The sequence below is a fragment of the Trichoderma asperellum genome, chromosome 3 (assembly GCF_020647865.1).
Source record: "Trichoderma asperellum chromosome 3, complete sequence".
Taxonomy (NCBI): domain Eukaryota; kingdom Fungi; phylum Ascomycota; class Sordariomycetes; order Hypocreales; family Hypocreaceae; genus Trichoderma; species Trichoderma asperellum.
Window position 1 is genome coordinate 1,778,630 of NC_089417.1, and position 17,511 is coordinate 1,796,140.

The 17,511-nt window shown below is 45.9% G+C and overlaps 5 protein-coding genes across 5 annotated transcripts; 4 read left to right on the forward strand and 1 right to left on the reverse strand.

Annotated features, from left to right (window-relative positions):
• Positions 1 to 219: 219 nt before the first annotated feature.
• TrAFT101_005186 (uncharacterized protein) lies at positions 220 to 5,489 on the reverse strand. The gene is made up of 9 exons (XM_066127402.1): positions 5,439 to 5,489; positions 4,931 to 5,383; positions 2,349 to 4,876; positions 2,007 to 2,296; positions 1,614 to 1,956; positions 1,195 to 1,559; positions 1,029 to 1,135; positions 584 to 966; positions 220 to 523 (listed from the first exon to the last, which is right to left on the reverse strand). Exons 2-9 carry the CDS (start codon positions 5,340 to 5,342, stop codon positions 314 to 316), a joined length of 4,638 nt encoding a protein of 1,545 aa, XP_065983513.1. The 5' UTR covers positions 5,343 to 5,383; positions 5,439 to 5,489; the 3' UTR covers positions 220 to 313.
• Positions 5,490 to 5,976: 487 nt separating this feature from the next.
• Positions 5,977 to 8,540, forward strand: TrAFT101_005187 (uncharacterized protein). The gene is made up of 3 exons (XM_024910985.2): positions 5,977 to 6,206; positions 6,263 to 6,819; positions 6,878 to 8,540. Exons 1-3 carry the CDS (start codon positions 6,095 to 6,097, stop codon positions 8,279 to 8,281), a joined length of 2,073 nt encoding a protein of 690 aa, XP_024759446.1. The 5' UTR covers positions 5,977 to 6,094; the 3' UTR covers positions 8,282 to 8,540.
• A 379-nt stretch (positions 8,541 to 8,919) lies between these two features.
• On the forward strand, positions 8,920 to 10,443 carry TrAFT101_005188 (uncharacterized protein). Its single transcript, XM_024900324.2, has 3 exons — positions 8,920 to 9,143; positions 9,210 to 9,783; positions 9,854 to 10,443. The coding sequence occupies exons 1-3, from the start codon at positions 9,074 to 9,076 to the stop codon at positions 10,101 to 10,103; spliced, it is 894 nt and encodes a 297-aa protein (XP_024759445.1). The 5' UTR covers positions 8,920 to 9,073; the 3' UTR covers positions 10,104 to 10,443.
• A 421-nt stretch (positions 10,444 to 10,864) lies between these two features.
• Positions 10,865 to 13,191, forward strand: TrAFT101_005189 (uncharacterized protein). The gene is made up of 4 exons (XM_066127403.1): positions 10,865 to 11,592; positions 11,662 to 12,232; positions 12,309 to 12,706; positions 12,778 to 13,191. The coding sequence occupies exons 1-4, from the start codon at positions 11,188 to 11,190 to the stop codon at positions 12,847 to 12,849; spliced, it is 1,446 nt and encodes a 481-aa protein (XP_065983514.1). The 5' UTR covers positions 10,865 to 11,187; the 3' UTR covers positions 12,850 to 13,191.
• A 206-nt stretch (positions 13,192 to 13,397) lies between these two features.
• On the forward strand, positions 13,398 to 17,038 carry TrAFT101_005190 (uncharacterized protein). Its single transcript, XM_066127404.1, has 2 exons — positions 13,398 to 15,082; positions 15,135 to 17,038. Exons 1-2 carry the CDS (start codon positions 13,588 to 13,590, stop codon positions 17,006 to 17,008), a joined length of 3,369 nt encoding a protein of 1,122 aa, XP_065983515.1. The 5' UTR covers positions 13,398 to 13,587; the 3' UTR covers positions 17,009 to 17,038.
• The last annotated feature ends 473 nt before the right edge of the window (positions 17,039 to 17,511 follow it).

Sequence of the window (17,511 nt, forward strand, 5' to 3'; positions counted from 1 at the left end):
AGGCGGATATTACATGATTGTTAGATTATAGAAAAGCATATATACTTAAGGGAGGTAGGCGTAGGTTGCGGCGCTGAGAATTTATTATCTAATTGCTTAGTGCATGTATATACTCATCGGATAAATCAGGCGTTGGATGGGGGCCTGCAACAATACGACTGGCCTGCTTGATGTCTTTCTTTGTCTTTCTGACCTTATCACATAAAAGTTCCATCTAAATGGATGCAATATATTTTTACAATGTACAACTACATATGTATTATCATTATATAAAATAAATATAATTTGTCCTCTAACCAAAACCATTTGTCTATCATTTTTCTTCGCCATCCTTAGCTTGCTCTGGCTCAGGATTCTCTTCGCTGATAATATCATTCCGCAAGTCTGGTAAAAATCGATCAACCCTCTCCCAAGTCTCATCCCAGAGCTTTTTTCTGGATGCATCTTTTTCAGGGGAGACCAGATAGCCGCTAGTAGCCATGAACAGGACAACATTTTTAAGATTTTCTCGTACTGCTTCTGCCTATAGATAGAGATTAGCTCATCCGCATAGATGTAGCATGTGTTGGCGCTGGAAACTTACTAGGCTGTCACCTTGTCCGCTATTCATGAGACGATCCATGATCTCAATGATCTTAATCCACAAGTCTAGCATGCCGTCCCACTCGGACAAAAGAACCATATACTGCAAAAAGACTTTGCAGAGGAGCGAAGCCACTTGGACACGCATTTCGCTCATCCCATCTCTATCGGATGAGAAAACTTCCGGCTTTAGGAGCCTGAATATCAAAGGAAACAAAACTTTGCTAAATATTGCCGTCCATTCTTTCGGATCACTGCATGTCAGATCAGGCGAGAGGAGGGATCTCTGCAAAGCGGAGAATGAAAGTTGGCGAACATCGCGACAAGAGTTGGTGCATTGCGTCGTCAATGCTTGAAGGATAGGGAGCCAGTAGGCTGACCAGGCTGAAAAAAATGAAAGTTAATATCAAACTACAACGCAGCCTCTAGTGCATGTGTAAACGTACCCTCACTACTTTCTAGGTGAGACTGTTGCATAAGTTGTGGGATCCGAGAAGTCATCCCATGCAAGGTATTAACCGCTTGGCAGCCCCTTGCTATCACTTGAGTATCGCTATATTTTAAAATGTTATTTACTGACCGTCTTGATTCGGGACGTTGTCAAAGACTTACGCTTCACGCTTCGTCGACTCATGCGCCTTAGAATCCCGGGAAGCGAGAGGGTCAGCCGCGGACGCAAAATGATTTAGTAGTGCAATAGCTGCCTCATAGTTATCGGCTATAATGGCTGGTGGGGTTCCAGCAGTACTTCTCTCTAGAATGTCGAATATCTGAGCAGCGGCACTGGCATCTCCTGCCACTACCCGTAAGATAGCCCAAAAATCGGGTGAAGTCATCATCTCGCTCCTCAAGGGGCCTGGATCACGCGTGCAGATGGAAAGGCCAGAGAGTATAACACTTGCGGTCTTCAGGAGGAGGTCCTGTGGCAAGCTGGAGATTGTATGTAAGAAAATTGGGACATTAACAAAGTCATGGTCCTGCCGACTAGAGTAAGCGAGAGAAAACATAGCGGGAGTCACTAGCGAACATACATAACCCGATTTGAGTATTGTGAGGCCATAAAATGCTGCACGCGAGATAGTGATGCCATGCCACTGTCCGTAGTCACGCAAGATGCCGTGAACAGCGTCGAAGACTTGTTTCGCAGTGTTGGAAGTAGATCCACCATCTCGGATAGTTAAAATTGTGCAAAGTTCAAGGATAAAAGGCGTAGAAGGGTCGTAACTGGGTAAGTTTGTTGGCAGAGTTGGCCCATTAGGGGGCGGGACTGTCACGTTATCCTGTTTTACACCAATAACAGCTGAATGGTCGCTCTGCGGCAGCTGCTCGAGTAACGACTGGATCAATATGTCAATGCGTTCCGCAGGCAGTTTGCTAATCAATATTAGCAATGTTGAAGCAGACGAGGTTCCATTAATACCCACGAGATATTGTTCAACACTTTGTCAATGTTGCAAGAATTAATGCAGTCGACGGTACATAAGGTGCTTTCTAGTTCCTCATCTGATGGTTCCGGGGGATCGTCCGCGGCATAGCTAGATATGTATGAGGTGAACGCTGAGAAAAATCCAATATCGCTAGATCTTGCTGCCCTATCTATGACTTGTGAGGGAGTTTGTAAGGGAATGGCCGGAATTGGCAGAGTTGGGAGGTCAGTTGAAGATAGCGGCGGTGCTAGGGAATTTAAAAACAAATGGATCCATATCTGAATAATCTATGAATAGTTAGCTTAACGGCCATTGCAGACCCTCAGAAAAGATACTGACATATTTCCATCCCTGGTTAATAAGAGCCTCGCTGCCGATGACAACCCGGAATAGCACGAGAACAGCAAGCTGGGCACGAAAATCTCTGCCGAGCTTCACAGCCAGCTCACTGACCATGACACTACCATCGCCTACTTGGACCTCTGTGTTTAATGATGTGTTGGATGGCACGCGAGTAGCCAAGGTAGTGATATGGCTGAGGCAGTAAACGATTTGGTCAAGCGCTTCGACATTGCCATACTTGGTTGCAATGCGAGCACATTCATCAAATCCAGTCACAATCCTGGCAAAAACAGCATCATCTGTCGCAGACATGAAGACATAGGACAGAGCTGAAACGACCGGCTTCCAGGTTGCGGCAAACATATCGCCATCATATATGTTAGTGTTGCAGGAAGATAGATGGCCCGCTGTTTCGGATTTCAGGAGAAGCTCTCGCCATGCGTAGTCAAAGGCATGCTGATTGTCGTGTTCATCGGGCAAGATAATTTCGTTTGATTTAATGGTTTCGTAAATTTCTTTAAGATATTCTGGTGAGAAATCTTGCCCATTGTTTTGGCCTCGCAAATTTCTAGAAAAGTCGTTCAATGTCATCCTCTTCATAGATTTCACATTAGGATTATGTTGGTCAGTGTTTAAAAGGATAATAGCGTAAGTCAAGATAAAGACAGCGTCCTTATTTGCTACCTCCGACGTCGTGTTGCAATCGTAGTATTTTTCGGAGAAGGACTCAACCACGGCTGCGATCAGCGGTGCTTCACCTGGCAATCGGAAGGTTTCTAGCAGCACCCTCAAGGCCTGATCAATCCGTTTGCCGGAAAATTCAAACAAGTCTAGAAAGGCTCCCAAGATAGCCTCATTACCCCTTTTTGATAGAAAATCTCCTAATACCACCTTTGATATTCGTGACGTCCCTTTGAGGAATTTAGCCACGGATACAGGATCTCCGATATCAGTTATGATGTTGTTCGCCTCGAGGTAGCTCAGCCCCACCTTCGGCTTCTCATTAAACTTGCTCGTTCCTATGATGATTGTCTTTTTTCTCCGTCTTCTCTCCCTCAGCATATCGGGATCCGGAAGATTTTCATAAACTGGGTCATCATGCAGTCTCTCGGCCATGAATTGGATAAAGCGCAGGAGTGCGTCTAAGCAAAGTGGCGGTACACTTGTAGTACTCCATGTAGCTGAGTCTGGCAGGGCGTTACGCGCAAGCAGCCCAATTACATCCTCACATAAATCTGACCTGTCTTCGTCGCAATCATAATTGGCAAACAATTCGGCAGCAAACGTCGGCATCCTGGATAAAACACCGATAGCCTCTACCATAGCTTGCCGAGCATCGGGTTTACGCGCACCTCCCTCTAATCCTAGCTTTTGTCGGTCCTTGACAGGAACGGGCGTTGACCTTCCACTATTTGACTGTGACGGCGGCGGCTTGACCAGCTTCGGCGTCTCAGGTATGCCGGAGTACAGCGATGGGTCAATGCCGGCCTCACGGGGGATATGAATTGTTGGGTGAAGGCAGGCTACCAAGTAAGACAAGAAGAGTTCTTGCTGCAATTTGAGGACGCCCCGACATGTTGCGAGTAGCGTTCCAGTGACCGTTAATGATTCTTGCAGGATGGCCATGTTATCGGATCGGACAAGTTGGAAAAGATAGCAACACAGTTGATCTTTAGCAATAGTGGCCAACGCAGGATGGCGTGCAATAAAAGGGCCAGACACCTCCAACGCAACGTGTAATATGCGTAAGGCCACTACCCTCATTGTATCGGTATGATGGCGGTCATTAGGGTCCAGGAAGTTAACTAGAACTCGAAATAGTTCCCTGACAGAAGGTAGGGAGTAGGGCCGTAAATCCAGTGATTCTGTGTCGCTTTCCCCGTTCTCTTCGTTGGTATGGCCACTCAGAGAGCCTTCCTCTACCTTCTCATTGCCAGCACTATCTGAAGCTTCTGGAGACTCATCTTGGACAGGGGCGGGACTAATCGGCTCTATAACAGTGCCATCGGTGGTGGTATCCATTTTGACATTGTCCATGTGCTGATCAGCCAACTGATCCATGACTGAAGAATCGTCTCCCACCTCAACCTCCAGGTGTTTAATATCTTCAAATATGATTTGGCACATTCGAACCATGACAGCTTCGGCAGTCCTTCTCAGCACAGGAGAGAATCGAGGTTGAGAGCATATAGCCAGGCCACGCCCCATCATGTCGCAAACACTCTCATCGCTTAATATATAGCCTCCAGGTCCAGACATCATATCCTCCATCAGGTTGAGAATCATAAGCAGTACAACCTCGCCCTGGGCCGAATCACTTATATCGAACTGACAGTGGGTAACAGCCGCTGAGAGTGACTGCATCGCGAGAGCAAAGCGAGGAGACTCTGAACAAATAAACCCGTAAGCTAAGAATTTCCGTAACGCCCCAAGTGCCAAGATCGTAATCGGCGCTGCCGTCCCTTTCTCTTGGATTACGAAGAGAAAGGGTGCTAGGAGTGTTGGCGCATCAAACGAATGAATATCTATTTACCATTAGCTAGCGGCAAATGGCAGGGCAGGGTGAAGCTAATACACACTCTGGACACCTGTGATCTCGTAACGAAGTTTGCCGAAGCCTGCGACCATGGGGCTATCCTGCAAATTCTTTGCCTTCTGGCCGCGAAAGCTCCATCGATTATTGGCCGTTCCATCGTGTTCGCTCTCTCCGAAGGGGCTGCTAACGCCACTTTCCCGCGGTTGGGATTGTGGTTTAGGGGATCCGAACTGTATGGTATTGGGGTTCCCACCAAGGATGGCAGAGACAGAAAATTGGGGAGATCGCGCATGTTTTTGGATGGCCGAGGTGATGGCTATACATTCGGAGATAACCAGTGAAACAGGCTCAACAGCGACAGACACAGGGCGGCTTCGATATTGCATCCTCGGAATTTCGTGATGTGGTGAGAGCGTTGCGGGAAGCCCGCTATGAATCGGCGAAGGCAATGCCATATTTGCAAAACATTGGGCGTTTGCCAATTGATGATTGACTTCTAATTATGACATTAGCCAACGTGGATCGCTAAGAGATGCGTCAATAGTATCGACCAAAGAAAACCCAGCAGCCAAGTAGAGGACAGGGGACAAGGCTCGAGGCCAAGGACAGCAATGACACCTATGCTGCCCACTGCAGCAATCTAGAGGGGAGCATGTGAAGTAGCAGCTTGTATGGCTTAGTCACCATACAGCACAGTGCTAGCAAACACATTAAACCAGCATAATCAAGCCAAACTACCCAGGTAGGTACCTAATGCATAGAGCTTTTTAAGTAAATGTACTTTATAAAGGTTTTAAATATTATTTCAACCGGTCGTTACATATATCGATCATGGTAATACATATAAATATATATATATATATATATATAGGCCATTTGCAATATAGAAAATGGCTAGGGGGATAATGGAAAAACTAGTGAAAGTAATATTATTGGGAATTAAATAAATACGTATAACTGCTAACTAATTAGAACTACGGAGCACCGTCAATGCTGCTGCATACATTAATTGTGGCGTTCTTAGATACTGTGCTTTACTCCGTACACTGTGTGCTAATCGCTAATGACATTTTCCGTCGCGTGGAAAATACAGACGCCACACTACCAACTTTCCACCTCCAACGCACGCTTGTTGCGCGTTATCCCAACAAGCTAGATTGTTCTCCCCCATTTTCCTTTCTGGTCATTTGAGGTGAGACGCGTAGCAATGGATGATTCTACAGCCTACGACTCTCCGGGCAACGCGACATCGCCAGACCCCAACCCTGCGCTTGCACAGCTGCCATCGCAATCCAATGCCAAAGGCTTGGATTCTCAAGGTGAGCAATCATCTACGACTTACAGCCAACGACCTTGCATCTAACCAATCCTTCAGATGTGCAGATGTCTGAAGAATCTTCAAGCGCAGAACATGTTCCACAGAGCGGTGGGAGTCCTGCGGCCAGTGCGGCGGTAGACAACTCAGGCGAAGTCCCGAGTGATACTCCAGCGCCAAACGCCACTCGCCTCGATGAAGAGATGGGCGACGTATCTGAGGATGCAAAAGGACTGCCCGCCGGCTCGAGTGGCGCCCCTGTAACATCGGGTACTGGAATAGAAACCAAATCGAAGGAAGCGTTTGAATCCGCTGCTAGAGACCATCTCATCTCTCAAACGCATGCCATTGTTCTGCCAAGTTATAGCACCTGGTTTGACATGAACAGCATTCACGAAATTGAGCGCAAAGCGATGGCCGAGTTTTTCAATAATCGGAATCGGAGTAAAACGCCAGCAGTGTATAAAGACTATCGCGACTTCATGATCAATACGTACCGACTTAATCCGGTTGAATATCTAACAATGACGGCGTGTCGTCGCAACCTAGCTGGAGATGTTTGTGCCATAATGCGCGTTCATGCCTTTCTCGAACAATGGGGCTTGATCAATTACCAGGTGATTTCAACTATCAAATACTATCGTTTAAATTTCTACCACTAACACTGCCCTCTAGGTTGATGCTGACCAGCGACCATCGCACGTTGGGCCGCCGTTCACAGGCCACTTCAAAATTATATGCGACACGCCGCGAGGACTTCAGCCTTGGCAACCTGCCGCAGACCCTGTTGTTCTAGAGGGCAAAAAGAATCGTGACACCGAAGACAAGGCCAATTCATCGGCTCCTAACAAAGGCGACTTAAACTTGGGAATTGGCCGTAATATTTATGAAGCCAGTGCCAAGGGAACTTCGATTACAAAATCAGAAAGCCAAAAGAACGGCGATGACATTTCTACCGAGGAGAGTGCAAAGGCTCCCGTGGCCAAGGTCAACTGTCACCAATGTGGAAACGACTGCACTAGGATATACTATCACAGCTCCCAATCGGATTCAAGAGCGAAAGCTAAATTCGATTTATGCCCAAATTGCTTCACCGAGGGACGATTGCCTGCGAGCCACACTTCTAGCATGTATTCTAAAGTGGAAAACCCAACGTATACATCCATCCTGGATCGGGATGCACCATGGACCGATGCGGAAATCCTGCGACTTTTGGAAGGTTTAGAGCGATTCGACGACGATTGGGGAGAGATTGCAGACCATGTTGGTACTCGCACCAGAGAAGAATGCGTCCTTCAGTTCCTTCAATTGGACATTGAAGAGAAGTACCTCGATTCCGAGGCACCCACAAATCCACCTACAGGTTTATCTATGCTGGGAAGTCAACACGGCCACCTCCCTTTCAACCAGGTGGACAACCCTGTTATGTCTGTCGTGGGTTTTTTGGCAAGCTTAGCAGACCCAGCTAGCACTGCGGCGGCGGCAAATAAATCAGCGGACGAGCTCAAGCGTAACCTGCGAAAACAGCTTGATAGGACAAACCAGACAGACAATGCCGAAGCAGCAGACAAGAAAGATACTGAAGTGGATAAGGCAGAGTCAATGGATGTCGATTTCCGGCAGACAGTTGTGACCACGACTACTACTACATCAACAACAACAAAGACATCCCTTGCATCGATTCCGTTGGCCTCTATTGGCGCTCGTGGAGCCGTATTTGCGTCTCATGAAGAACGAGAGATGACGCGATTGGTTTCAGCGGCTGCCAACGTAATGCTCCAGAAACTGGAGCTAAAGCTCAAATACTTTGACGAGATGGAGGAGCTATTACGTGAGGAACGCAGAGAATTGGAACGTGGCCGGCAACAGTTATTTTTGGACAGGCTCGCCTTCAAAAGACAAGTACAGACTGTCCAAGACGCATTAAATGCGGCGGCTGAAGTAGGTGGAGTGCAAGGGTCTCGGATGGCACAGGATATTGCAATGGATGGCGAGAAATTGGGGTTTCAGACCGTACTAGAGGGCCAATCAATGCTACCACCCACCGGCAACGGCCAGGTTAAGACATTTGAAGCATAAAAGGCTTATTAAAGCCAACTTGATCAGTCGAGCAATCAGGGCGCGGGTCAACATCTGGAAAGTCTCGGAGTTGGAGGGGTTGGAAAGTAAGCAATTACTAGGCACTTGCTAACTTTATAATGTATGGTCTGAGGAGTTTGGGATATTATGCTGCGAAAGAGGATGAATCTCTTAACTTTTTTCCTGGACGAGTGTACCAGTATTAGTACCAGTATGGAAGGATAGTATGTAGTACAATGATTTATCTATTCAACATGCCACAAACGCTATATTCGTATCTTGAAATGCGAAGGGAAGTAGTCGCACGCCTACATTATGGTACGAAGCAACGCTGAATCACTTGTGGAGCAGGTAAGAGCGTCCTCAAGGCCACTTTCCCAATCAAAATGCTAGTAGAATGTCTTAGAAGAAAATGACAATAAGAATCATACGGTCGAGTAATAGCTTTGAAAGTCACAATGGAGATGTAAAGTCCAAGCAATTAACAGTGCAGCATATGGGTCAACCGAGATGTGCTCTGGTTTCGGCATGCGAAAGTAGATCTACTTTTTCTTGCGTCGTCTGCGAGTGCTGCAAAGGCCTACCTCAGGTACCTGCTACTAAGGCGCTTCAATGTTCTTAAGCTCCACGTCACAGCTTCTTAGCCCCACCAGAGTCCTGTGACAGCAGGTCCTATCAGGCAGTGCTCCCTTTCTGCAAGCCAGAACACCACTCTATCACGAAATTCAAAAAGCATCTCACGACTGCAATACATTTGGAATATTCAATTCATTTTGAGCCCTATACATTCCAATGTCAAGCGCTAGAGGTCAATACCGCCGTGCCTCTCTCGAGGACGACGATCTAATTGATCCGGATGATGGTAAGCATCAAGTCCAAGTCGTTCAACGTAGAATAGCAGAATGGCGAAGCTAATGCGATAAACCAGCTGATCTCAACGATTTCGACGATCCTCTAGCTCCAGAATCATCTAGGCAGCCTTTGACAAACACCATTACCTCCGGAGCGTCGGCGTCAGGACGGCTCGACGAGGGCTATCTTACTTCTCGCATTCCCGGAGATGATCGGAGAGCGCCTCAGAACACTATCGATGAAACCGTGTGGGAAACACTACGACGTGATCTGCTAGCTGTCTGGGCCAAGCTCAAAGAGGTCTTATACCCGCGATACCTTCTTGGTGGCACCATGTTCGACTCAGAGGGCGGTCTCCGTGGTGCATATTCCAATATTCGCGGCGCTGGCTTAACTGGTACACGAGAAGAGCTCACTGGACTGGCTAGTCGGGTCATGGATGCCGAGGCCCTGCTGCAGAGTAACATGAGTCCAGGACTCAGAGACTGGGACCTATGGGGCCCATTGATTTTCTGCCTGCTACTAAGCTTATTGCTTAGCTTTACGGCGCGATCCGACCAGAGAGACGCTGTTTTTAGCGGCGTTTTCGCAACCATATGGCTTGGCGAGGCAATTGTTACTCTTCAGATCAAACTTTTGGGAGGTAACATGTAAGTTCAATTCACAGCGACGCACTTCCCCTCTAACTGGTGGTGGCATTGAGCTGACAAAAAACGATAGCTCTTTTGCCCAGAGCATTTGCATCATTGGGTACACGTTGTTTCCTTTGGTAATTGCTGCCCTCTTGTCAGCTCTGAAACTTCACTGGATTGCACGGATACCTGTCTATATCGTTCTTATCGCGTGGTCCATTGCTGCTGGCGTCAGCATTCTTGGCGGTAGCGGAGTGGTCAAGAATCGTGTGGCCATTGCTGTCTACCCCCTCTTTGTGTTTTATCTGGGGCTGGGTTGTCTATGCTTCATTAGCTAAAAGTTGTGTGGCAGCTTGATGAATGGCCGGGTCTTGTTTTTAGAACGCTAGGGCCATGTGAATTATAAAAGAAGCATGATTTTCCGAGAAGAATGGACCCCGTAATGATACCGACGAGCATTATCTGCATTATTTATCATATCGCTTTCACCAGCAATGTTATATCCACTATACAATAAGTTTACTGCAAGGTGCTCATTGTGGCAGAAACAGCTCTGGTAACATATTCTTGGCCACTGATGAAATACTCAAAATGAATAAACTCTTTCTGGACAGAATCTTGAATCGCGCTATAGATTTGGCGTTGCAAATGTTGACGGCATAAATACACAATATCCACCCAGAACGTTGTACAAGTAATTCCCTGTCCTATTTGCTAGCTCGAAGTGGAAATCCTGCTTGCGCAGCCACGAGCTCGAAAGGTAGCTGGGCAATCTTGGTAATGCCAATTACATAATCATGCATTATCCGACTAGACCAGCGATGAGACGGCTGGCATTGGGAGTCTCTTGGGCTGGGGATAGCAATGCTGGAGGCTGGCCAAGACTGAGCGGCTCCAATACGCGCAAACGCGATCATATGCAAGGTACCTTGATGCGAAAGGCTTGCCAGACCTCTTTTGATTATAACCCCTCTCTGCCCTCTTAGGCGCATGTGTGGGGAATTGTAGATTTCTGTACTCAGTAGTGAGCCTACTGCGAGGCAGTACTTAGTAGGTACCCGCCGAGCCTTCTATTCGCTGCGTCCAGGACCCAGGTTTGATACCAGGTGCCCACGTCTTTGATTGGTACTGCAACCAGCCGGGCTGACCACCTCCAACTACTATCGGCACAAAATTGCTGTAGCGCGACAACGGCGAACGCACGAGCAAAGCGTTGATGATGCAAATTGCCTCTGCCGTCTTGTCCTTCTGCCTGTATTCACAGCCATACTAGCATATCCGATCGGGTTCGCCGTCTAAGTCGCGCGGTTATGCGCGAGCAGCCGTCGCTGCCTTATCCAAGCTGCAAATCCACTCCACCAGCCAAGCCCGTCTTTCGCGATCGACACCACCCGCCCTTTTCTGGCTACCTCTACCCGCGCCATGGCCGACAACTCTCAAGGGACGGCTAGTCCTAAGAATGAGCAAATATACTCGGAAACAGGCGAAGATGCCGAGACGCGCGCTGCCCGCCGAGAGCTGAAACAGTCCTCCATATCTGACCCTCCTGCTGCTGCTCGTGACCTCGGATCTGATCCCATAGATGAGAGAGCGGCACGCCCAGATACCCCAACCGACCATGTATCCGATGGCCAAGACGATAGATTCAGGGATCGAATGCCGTCTCCAAAGAAGAAACGTGCACACGACCAGTTAGATGGGAGCATAGATGTCGAAAACAACGATACCAACAGTGTAACATCTACAGAATCTACCAGAGATCGGGCTTCCCGGTTAGAGCCAGAAAAAAAACGACATCGTGATGAGGACTCAACCAGAGAGGTATCGGTATGTAATATCTTGTCAAACTTCACACGCCCCCCTTACACCTCTCATATCTAACGCATGGCGACACAGAACTCCTCGTCAACGACGGACCTACCGCTAGCCACAGATGATGCAGCAGGCTCCAAAACTTCTCCGACTAAAGTTATGCCACAAACATCTTCTAGTGCTTTTTCAGCCTCAGGATTTGGTAAACTTGCTACTGGATCCTCACCATTTGCGAATTTGGGCACATCTCAGAGCAGTATCTTTGCTCCTCCAGCTGCCGCGTCGACTTTGCCGCCAGCCTCTATGTTCAGCGCCCCGGGGTCACAGCTTACACCGTCTACTACTATGCCTAAATTGACTTTTGGAAGTGCTAACAGTGCTTCGCCCTTCGCTAGCCTTGCTTCAGGAATTAATGGAGCTGGACTTGGCTCTCCATTCTCAGCTGGCAAACCTCTAGACAGCTTCGCATCACCCATGGTCAAACAAATTCAGAGTGAAAAGCCTGCAAGGCCTTTTGGAGCCCCGGAGAGTGATGAAGAGAGCGAAGATGAAGAAGACGCAGAGCGAGATGATGAACCTGAGCCGAGCGAACAAGAGGGGGCCACACCACCAGAAAAAGAAGTGGAGGAGAAGAAGAGGATCAAACTCCATAAAGGTGAGAAAGGGTCCCATTGCGTGCTATTACTCTTTTTTTTTGTAAGTGGGAGTACTAATTTAGATAATGCTCTTAGTCGAAGTTGATGATGGCGAAGCAGGTGAGACAACCCTGCTTTCTGTCAGAACAAAGTTGTTCTACCATGACAAAGAGGCGGGTTGGAAGGAACGAGGCGCTGGGATGTTGAAAATCAATGTCCCCCAAGGCTGCGTTGAGTTTGATGAAAATGGATCGCCTGTTCTTGGATCATTTGATGCGTCCGGTCTTGAAGCTGATGAAGAGGGGGTTGATAAGACGCGAGGACACAAAGTTGTCCGTCTTCTAATGCGTCAAGATCAGACACACCGTGTGATTCTCAACACTGCCATTCTCCCGGCTATGAATTTCCAAGAAAAGGCATCCCTCAAATCTGTGGGAATACTGTTCACCGCGTTTGAGGGTGAGCAGGCGAAGCCCGTGAGCATCACAATGAGGGTTAGTTTCACCCAAACTCTTTTGCACCATCTGCGTTGTTTCGCGTTCATACTAATAATTACTCATAACAGATGTCGGCTGCAAGCGCAAAGAGCTTCTTGAAGGAAATTAGCAGTATCCAGAAAGAACTTCGAGGCAACTAAAGCCTGTTGCAGCATGGTTGCACCTAAATCGACTTAGTATTGGCAGTACAGCGTGGTGTAGAGAGAAGGGAGGTGGTTATACCACACTTGGCCATGGCCATTCCCGTGTTGCTCTAGAATAGGCAGAGCATGCATTGAGGTAAACTGCCCATTGGCGCTCTGACACAACGGATAAAAACAGCATGACCGATGCAAGCTTATACCTGATGTGACCAACCGCCATTTAGACTGAAAGTGAGGATAGGGCAAGGAAGATCGGGCATCTGTGTATAGTACTTTAGGGATACTTTAGACAGGTCACATGGGAGGAGATTCCCAAAAATAATACCATTATAGGCACAATATGAATTAATCACTATCGATTAACATATATCCATAGTTCAAAAAACCAATAATTCTAATGCAACAACCTAGCATAAAGTACCTTATACGACAGGGACAAAGGACAAGAAGAGAAAGGCGGCTAAAGCACGTGATTTTGCGTTAGTTTCGCGATTTTCAGCCTGATACGCAAACCGTGGACAATCAACCTGCGATGGCTCTTGCGGCTAACCAGCTACAAATGATGTAGTCTAACACGTGCCCATTCCATTTCTGTATCTACTACAGAAAACAAAGACCTAACAGATATTTTTCGCCAAATGATTTTCATCTTTGTATTGAGATGCTTCGATATCTAGTTTGACAGCTGGAAATTTGAAAGCTGGGTCTTCCATTTCCCATCAATCAAATCCAACCATGGAAGATAACGCGACGCTCCATCCAGCTAAGGATGAATTGAAGTCCTTAGATGGACGGAAGCGCATCCATGAGGATACTCTTCTCGTGAGAGAAGATAGCTGCCGTGATACTTCTGCTGTTGTTGCAGGGAAGAGGCCAAGGACGACGAAACGAGCCACTCCGAAAAGTGAGAGCCGTAAAGACGACCCAGAGAGCTCTATTCCATCAAATATTCCTTGGACTGATACTTTTCGTAATCTTGAAAAAGCTCATAAAGCACTGAATTTGGTCTACACATTTTGCTCTTCGCGCAAACATGTCATCACAACATTTGATACCCTTCGACCAGCCGTTGAATCCCACATAAAAAGGAGCCTGTCTATCGAAGAGGTAGCTCACATAGTTGCCCTTCGCCCAGAAGCTATGAGATTCGAATACACCAACGAACTCATGCTACAGCTCAACACCAGAGGCGCTCAAAGGGACGACGTTTTCAAGTCATCGCGATCTGCAACGTCTCAAACCCTAGCACACGATGCGTCTGTTGGTGGGCTGACGGGAAACGAACGTCTTGGTGATGATGCCAATGATACTGTGCATGGACAAGAAGTATTATACCTGGAATACACCGATGGCGATTTAAAGCGACAAGTGTTGGATAGGGAAACAGGTGAAGCGACACGACCAAATACAAAACTAAGAAATGAGAAGTTGAAAATGCCAGTATATGGCCGAAAACAGATGATGCAGTTGATCGAACGACGCAACCAAAAATTTTCTAATTCTATCAATGCATTCCTCAAGAGCTGTATAAACGACGGCAATAACCCAGAAGAAGCCTTGCGTCAAAAAGCCGAAGCTTATATTCCCAAACAGGCATTGAAAGATGCTGAGCAAAGCAAGGTCACAGCTTGTGCCATACCTGATACTATCCCTCACGAGCGGGGAAGTATATCGGAAATAGTGCTCCAAGTCAAAGAAAGCCCGTGGTATTCTGGCCAGATTGTCCCTGATGGCCATAGAGTGTTTGAACCCCAGAGTCCTAGCTATGGAAGTCTCAATTTTTTGTTGTCTCAAGATTTAGTGAATGCCCTCTACAATGCTAAGCGAATCACCCAATTTTACACGCATCAAGCGGAGGCTCTGAATAGTTTATACGAAGGTCAAAATATTGTTATATCCACCTCAACCAGCTCTGGGAAGTCTTTGGTCTACCAGCTGCCAGTCTTACACGCCTTAGAACGGGATAAAAGCTCAAGAGCCATGTACATATTCCCAACGAAGGCACTTGCGCAGGATCAAAAGCGCAGTCTCAGCGATATTTTAGCATTCATGCCAAATCTTAGCGATGTTCTCGTAGAAACCTTTGATGGAGATACCCCCATGAGCCTCAGGGATACTATTCGAGAAGAGGCAAAAATCATTTTCACGAATCCAGACATGCTTCACCTCACGATATTACCCCAGGAACAGAGGTGGAGGACTTTTCTAAAACATTTAAGATATGTGGTTGGTCAGTTGTTTCCACATCTATTGCCAAATCATCTTCTGACTGACAATTCAAGTTGACGAACTGCACTACTACAATGGTCAGCTCGGATCTCATGTTGCATTCATCATGCGAAGGCTAAGAAGGATATGCGAGGCGGTAGGAAATCGACATGTTCAGTTCATTTCTTGCTCCGCTACCGTAGCCAACCCTGAGGAGCATTTTAAACTGATATTTGGAGTTTCAAATGTGCGTCTAATTGACTATGATGGGTCACCATCTGGGCGGAAAGAGTTTCTTTGCTGGAACACTCCTTTCAGAGAGCCCGGCGATCCCACCAGCGGACGAGGAAACACTAAATTTGAATGCGCTCGTCTTTTCTGCGCTCTCCTCTTAAGGGGCGTCAGAATTATTGCGTTCTGCAGAGTTCGTGCCCAATGTGAAGTCTTGACCAGTGCAATCAAACAAGAGCTGCGGGAACTTGGTCGCCCAGAATGCACCAACTTGGTAATGGGTTATCGTGGTGGCTATACAGCTCGAGACCGGCGGAAAATCGAAGCAGAGATGTTTGAGGGAAAGTTGTTGGGCATCGTTGCGACCACGGCACTGGAACTGGGCATTGATATTGGCACTCTGGACTGCGTGCTGACTTGGGGCTTTCCTTATACTATTGCAAACTTAAGACAACAGAGTGGTCGCGCTGGACGGCGTACCAAAGACTCGTTGTCGATCTTAGTTGGCGATAGCTTTCCAACGGATCAGCATTATATGAATAATCCAGATGAGCTTTTTTCAAAGCCTAACTGCGAATTACGTGTGGATTTGGAAAATATTCTTATTCGCGAAGGGCATATTCAATGCGCGGCATACGAGATGCCCATTCGACAAGAGGAGGACATACAGTATTTTGGCAGCGACTTACCCAAGATCTGCCTCGAAAGATTAGTGAAAGATGAATTAGGATACTTTCACTGCCATGACCGCTTCCGCCCCAACCCGGCTCACTATGTCGCCATCCGGGATACGGAGGACGACCATTATGCTATCATTGATATAACAAACGGGAAGAATGAGGTCTTGGAAGAACTAGAGGCGTCGAGAGCAACGTTCACTATATACGATGGGGCCATATTCCTCCACCAGGGCAACACGTATCTCATTCGAGATTTCTTGCCAGATCAAAAGATGGCCAAAGTGGAAAGAGTTAATGTTGAGTGGATGACTATGCCACGAGACTTCACCGATATCGATCCTGTCGAAATCGAGGCAATTCGTGCTATATCCGGATCACCCTGTCATGCCTACTACGGAAGTATAAAAATCCAACAAACAGTATTTGGTTTCTTTAAAGTAGATAAGAAAGGACGGATTATAGACGCAGTACAGGTAGATAATCCGCCTGTCATACGATACAGCAAAGGCATGTGGATAGATATACCACGACAAGTGCTAGAAATACTACAAGACCAGCATCTTAATGCGGCTGCAGCAATACATGCAGCCGAGCATGTCATTATGAGTTTACTCCCTGCATTCATTATCAGTCTTCCGGGAGACGTACGAACAGAGTGCAAGGTAGCTCTCAAAGAATTCGCGAAGAAGGAAACAAAAAGAAAGCGACCAGCACGATTAACATTTTATGATGCCAAAGGAGGCATAAATGGATCTGGTGTTAGCACAAAGGCATTTGATCATGTTGATCATCTACTGCAGCGTGCATTAAAGAGAGTTGAAGAATGTTCCTGCCAGCAAGGTTGTGTTGAATGCGTGGCGTCCGAGATATGCAAGGAATCGAATGAAGTTATAAGTAAGGCAGGATGCCTTATTATTCTTCGGAGTCTACTGGGAGTAAACATCGGGCTAGATAACTTGCAGCTGGATCATGAAGGTAGGTTTTCTAGTGTAGATATTATAACTATAACAGCACCAGTTCCTGTAAAATTTAAATAATAAATATTTATTTATTTAAATATACTAAAGGCTATATATATATATATATATATATATATATAATAGCTTATATTAATTCTTTTATTTATTTTTATATAAAAAAATAATACAAAAACATATATTATATATTTATTTATAAAATTAACCTAAAGCTAAAGTATTTTTTATATTAATAAATTAAATATATTATTATATAAAAATTATTTTAGAAAAAGTATAGTTTAGAATTAAAAAGCTTAAACTTTAATATAAACTAAACCTAAACTTTAAATTAATATATATTTTAAAATTTAAATTAAAAAATATTTAATTTTTTTATAAAAATATAAAAGCTAAAAATAAAAAACTAATTAAAAAGTAATTTATTTATTAATTATTATAGTAATTAATAAGAATATATAACTATTTTATTATAAATATATAACTTTATAAATATATAACTTTTTATACTTTTTTATTAATTAAAAAAAAATTATTTTTATAAGTATTTTTTAACTTAAGTA

Excerpts from the sequence above, each read along its gene's own strand:
- TrAFT101_005186 (XM_066127402.1), bottom strand. The coding sequence starts at position 5,342 with ATGGCATTGCCTTCGCCGATTCATAGCGGGCTTCCCGCAACGCTCTCA. Across the intron at positions 4,877-4,930 it reads CGAGATCACAGGTGTCCAGA|ATATTCATTCGTTTGATGCG; the intron begins GTGTGTATTAGC and ends AATGGTAAATAG. Across the intron at positions 524-583 it reads GCGGACAAGGTGACAGCCTA|GCAGAAGCAGTACGAGAAAA; the intron begins GTAAGTTTCCAG and ends CTCTATCTATAG.
- TrAFT101_005187 (XM_024910985.2), top strand. The coding sequence starts at position 6,095 with ATGGATGATTCTACAGCCTACGACTCTCCGGGCAACGCGACATCGCCA. Across the intron at positions 6,207-6,262 it reads CAAAGGCTTGGATTCTCAAG|ATGTGCAGATGTCTGAAGAA; the intron begins GTGAGCAATCAT and ends CCAATCCTTCAG. Across the intron at positions 6,820-6,877 it reads GGGGCTTGATCAATTACCAG|GTTGATGCTGACCAGCGACC; the intron begins GTGATTTCAACT and ends ACTGCCCTCTAG.
- TrAFT101_005188 (XM_024900324.2), top strand. The coding sequence starts at position 9,074 with ATGTCAAGCGCTAGAGGTCAATACCGCCGTGCCTCTCTCGAGGACGAC. Across the intron at positions 9,144-9,209 it reads TCTAATTGATCCGGATGATG|CTGATCTCAACGATTTCGAC; the intron begins GTAAGCATCAAG and ends GCGATAAACCAG. Across the intron at positions 9,784-9,853 it reads AAACTTTTGGGAGGTAACAT|CTCTTTTGCCCAGAGCATTT; the intron begins GTAAGTTCAATT and ends AAAAAACGATAG.
- TrAFT101_005189 (XM_066127403.1), top strand. The coding sequence starts at position 11,188 with ATGGCCGACAACTCTCAAGGGACGGCTAGTCCTAAGAATGAGCAAATA. Across the intron at positions 11,593-11,661 it reads ACTCAACCAGAGAGGTATCG|AACTCCTCGTCAACGACGGA; the intron begins GTATGTAATATC and ends ATGGCGACACAG. Across the intron at positions 12,707-12,777 it reads CCGTGAGCATCACAATGAGG|ATGTCGGCTGCAAGCGCAAA; the intron begins GTTAGTTTCACC and ends TACTCATAACAG.
- TrAFT101_005190 (XM_066127404.1), top strand. The coding sequence starts at position 13,588 with ATGGAAGATAACGCGACGCTCCATCCAGCTAAGGATGAATTGAAGTCC. Across the intron at positions 15,083-15,134 it reads ACATTTAAGATATGTGGTTG|TTGACGAACTGCACTACTAC; the intron begins GTCAGTTGTTTC and ends TGACAATTCAAG.